Genomic DNA, 4,738 nt, shown 5'->3' with positions numbered 1-4,738 from the left:
TATTCTTTTAATTTTGTACTTGGTTTGTTTATGTTAAAAGTTGATATCAGTGGAATGCATAGAAATTGTATAAACGAAATTGATCGTAGTCTCTAGCAATTTTTGATTAACGATGTTAGAAGTTATACGGAACAGTTATATTTTGACATATTTTGGTGTTTTCTCCACCCTTATCTTCGTTTGTTTGTTATTATTGCGGTTATTTAATTTACTCAGGATACATCTTCCTAATTGTACTTGGAATTTAAGAAGCTGTACACAGTGGGCCATAATCACGGCAGGAAGTTCGGTGATAGGAAAAGGTTACGCTCACCAACCGGCTAATTTCGGATTAGATATTGTGATTATCAGCAAAGAATTAGAAGATCTGAAGGATACAGTCGAAGAAATCAAGAGCAAATATGGCGTACGTTGCTGCTACACGCACGTTGATTTTACCGAAGAAAACGTATTCGAATTTCTAAATAACAGCTTGTATGGTGTAGAAATCGATATTTTGGTGAATTGTGCCGATATCGAAGGCGAAATTCCTAGCCAGTTCCTACAGGAATCCGATGAAAGTGTATACAGGAGCATAGATTTGCGAGTGAGAGCTGTAACACACATGACGCGCTTGACTGTGCCTTTTATGCTGGCTAGACAAAAAGGTATCATTATCAATATTGCATCCATATTTTCGGCTCATCCGTGCCCTTTTTTGAACGTATATTCATCGTGTAATGCGTTTTCTGATCGCTTATTTCGATCCCTTTCTTACGAGTATAAATCCCAGAATGTAAACTTCCAGTCAGTTATTCCTTTGAACGTCTGCAATAAGATGGAGGAAAAAATTGTTCAAGATCTTCCAGTTTTGAAATTCTTTATTCTCGATAGAGATCGGCTTGTAAAAAATGTTCTTTCGACTATCGGCCTTACTGATTATACCACAGGATATTGGCTGAGTGATGTCTTGTGGCATTTTTATTTAATTATTTTGTTCAAATGGTACTTATTCAAGTCCGAAAGCAAATTACAGGACAATAAATACCGTTAATTAACAGATTCAAATGAAGTAATTGATTAAAATAGTTTTATTTAAATTAAAATTGAGATTAAGTCATATAAAATTTTAAAAATGCATTAAATGAGTTTTATTGATTTTCAGATGGTTTTATATTAATTTAAGGTTACTTACAGCATTCATAAGTTTAATTTTTCATTTAAACTGGATTAAAATACTTCAACTTTGCATATTTAACGATAAATATTACGTCAAAGACTTTAAAATTGTTATTAATTTTATATCAAAAATCGAGAATTATTTTAATACGTATGCTGTAACTGAGTTATCGTTTTATTTACAAGTTGATAATGAAGAAAAATATCAATTTATTAAAATAATTAATCTAAACAAGTGAGTTATATTTACATACGTTGTATTATTATTATACTGTACATAATGGCGCATCCAGAAGAGGAAAAGGGTCGATGGCATTCTCCATGAAGAAAGAAAATAAACACTAGAAAATCTTCCAAAAATCTTTTCTTAATTAAAATTAATATTGTACGTGTCTGATATTTCTATACTACTTATGAATTAACAGTGGTTTAAGCTTTAGAATTCAATAAAATTCCCACCTTATGTGAGCTCCCTCCATGATTAAATCCCGAGCGAGTCACTATATAGACTTACTTTAAATGAATATTCTATATTCCTTTTCCAATTTTTATCATAAAAAACGAAAATTTACCTCTAATTAACTCAGTTTATTAATTATTTATAATGCTAATTATTTAAAGAAGAAATTCAAGTGGTTCGTCTGGCAGTTTTAACGATTCATAAGCAGAGAGATGAGAAATGAAAATTGATAAATGAAATTTTCATTTAGTTTGCCCTAATTCGATTCCGTTTCGTCCACAGTAGGCTTACATATTCTATATAAAGAAGACATAAATGTTAAAATTAGAGAAGTTTGCGAGATATGTAAACATGTGTTAACTCATTAACTGCTTGATTGATGATGTAGACTATAATCTGCTTTTAGAGAAAACGTGCAGATATATAGTTTATTCTAAATTTAGAAGATTTTAGCACGTTTATCGATCTCGTCAAGGGTGTTTTTTCGAGGACATTTAGGCCTACATTCAATTAGTTATCAGTGAGATCTGAAAATAGGTCATTCTAATGTTGTGAGTACTCCTAGTTACACGATACAATGGATTACCTTGAGAGATACTAATGAAATGTATGCATTATTAATGCAATAATTATGCATAAATTTTTGTTAATTTTACGTTTTTAAAAATATAATATACATTTTTTAACGCTGTTCTTTAACGCTTAAGGCCTGAAGAAAGTTAAGTAATCCGGGCCTTTTGTTGACGAAAGGCCTTTGTCTATTTTAATGTATTTAAATCTACTATTATTATCTTCAATATTATTATTGATATATATATATATATTGATATATAATGGTATCAATATTATTATTTGATATACTGTATAAGATAAAGATGTGACGTTTAGTGGTAGATAAGGCAAGGTTAAGCGGTTTTATTTCCAAAAATATAACTTACTTTTTTATTGCATTCCTTTGTTTTATTGTCCGCATAAAACTTTTCTGTTTCTTATACAGAATTAGCAGCTTCTGTTTTTTAAAATAGGCACAGGCTTTATTTTAAAGACAATTCTAAATATAGAATTTTTTTTATGTACACTATCTTTCAAAATAGCGTGTTTTAATTTTTAATATTGGAAATAATCTAAAAGTCTATTAAACAATCTGGCAAAATTTCAAAATTAAAAAACAAAATAATTAAGTCACGAAACACTAGGGTTGTTTGAATTAAATGAGTCATCAATCCTTCTTAACAATAAGCTACATAGATGACAATTCAGATAGGGAAAGTCGTTAACAACTACTTTCAAATTTCAACACAAACTATTTTCAGTGCTGCTTGTTTTTTTTCCAGCAGAATAAATGGTTTTAGCCTTTAAAAAATTGAATGTTTTATTATGGATTAAATTCAAAAACCATTAAGTTTTCTAGGCCGCATTTGGGCACTATAAATAAATAAATATACAGGGTGAGCCAACGAAAACGAAATGGCAGAGTCTTCGTCTTCGTTCAAGCAAATCGCTCGGACAGGTCGATTTTATTCTCATGGGGGACATCTTCAGCAATAAAGTTTTTGCAGACAACAGACAACAAAAAATTTAAAAACTCATTCATTTTTTATTAACTAAACAAACATTTATTTCAAATAAAGTAACAAACATAAGAAAAAGTTATNAATACAAACACTTACCTCTTACGGAGTTCCGAATTATACTTTTAAAATTGATTGACTACTTTCACTATTAAAATTTTACATATTATTTTTACTTAAAAAATATTCCAAATAACAATTTTAAGATATATCAATTGCTTATATCAAGAATTATAATGAAAATTCAAGGCAAAGATGAGCATCGCAGAACATTTAGAAAAAGATCGGGCAGAGTTATTGCACAGTCCTAAAGTAACATCAATCGACACGTTTTAGTTTTTTAAACACTTTTTCAAAACAAATTATAAATTTGAGAAAGTTCGTAATAATCGAATATGGATTAAAACTGTGAATTAAAATTCCTATTACGCTGAACTCCGTGCAGATATTAATGAACGACTCCTAAAACTTAGTTCAAAAAATTGAAAATAATTGTAATTTAAGCGATACCAGTTCCATCATCTTTTCAATTTTGATTTTAATAATTATGTACTTATTGACATTCGTCTTGCAAGAAAAGTATTAGAATAGCCGTATTTTGCTTATATTTCATATTTTATGGGGAAAAAAATAATTACCCTTATTACTATTTTATAAGAAAACAATTTACTGGACCAAGTGGAATTTCTATTTCCACAGGACATACATTAACTATTTCTGTTACGGTTTTATAACTAGAAAATTACTTCGAAGTAACACAGCTGAGATTTCAATGTACAGGGTATGTTGTGTTTCTTCAATTCTGAATTGAAAGGTGTTTTGGTAGTTGCAACACTTGGCATTTACAACGTTTAAAATTAAACTTGTCGCCATCTGTAATTTTTTAAACTTATTTTTATTTAATTAATTATTATATAATGGCAAAAAGTTTAATTTTAAGGGTAGGGATGTATTTTATAAAAAATTGTAAATGCTAATAACGAGTAAAATAGTCATTATGTCCGACTAGGGTTTGGGAAGTCTCGACATTCTCAAAGTCCCGGGACACGAGACAACTCACGATCAAAATCCCGGGACGTCCCGGGACTTCGAAAGTTCTCAGAATAAAATTAGAATCGAGTTCATTTTTGGCGAGATGTATCAATAAAAAAGCAATTTTAGTAAAAATCAACATTTATTGAACATAAAATCAAATCCTAACATTTATAACGTTAATAAAGTCTAAACAGTTCGTATGTTTAATTCTTATAATCATAGATTCATTTTTTGGCAGTGAAATCTTAAAATTATAAAACCAACTTAGTAATCATACTAATCATTAATAATCATCACCTACTTTCTATTCATTAGTCATATAAATAATATAATGAACTAGCAATTAGACATCTTTTCTGATTTAATAAAATAGGCATTTAAAAACATCAGAGCATTTACAGTTTGTCCGACAATCTGTTTCTGATTTTTGTAATAATGCCTCCGGACAAGGAGAACACACTCTCGTTTTCAACAGATGTCAGTTTTATTGTGTTTAAAGCTTTATAAAGTAGTT

The 4,738-nt window shown here is 29.3% G+C and overlaps 1 protein-coding gene across 1 annotated transcript; it reads left to right on the top strand.

Annotated features, from left to right (window-relative positions):
• The first annotated feature begins 112 nt into the window (after positions 1-112).
• LOC111616990 (very-long-chain 3-oxoacyl-CoA reductase-like) lies at positions 113-1,085 on the top strand. The gene has a single exon (XM_023358336.1). It carries the CDS (start codon positions 113-115, stop codon positions 1,031-1,033), a length of 921 nt encoding a protein of 306 aa, XP_023214104.1. The 3' UTR covers positions 1,034-1,085.
• The last annotated feature ends 3,653 nt before the right edge of the window (positions 1,086-4,738 follow it).

Source organism: Centruroides sculpturatus, unplaced genomic scaffold (assembly GCF_000671375.1).
Source record: "Centruroides sculpturatus isolate CEXI.00-Female unplaced genomic scaffold, Cexi_2.0 scaffold4371, whole genome shotgun sequence".
Taxonomy (NCBI): domain Eukaryota; kingdom Metazoa; phylum Arthropoda; class Arachnida; order Scorpiones; family Buthidae; genus Centruroides; species Centruroides sculpturatus.
The sequence above is the reverse complement of the archived record's forward strand: the minus strand, read 5'-3'. Positions and strand labels throughout refer to the sequence as shown.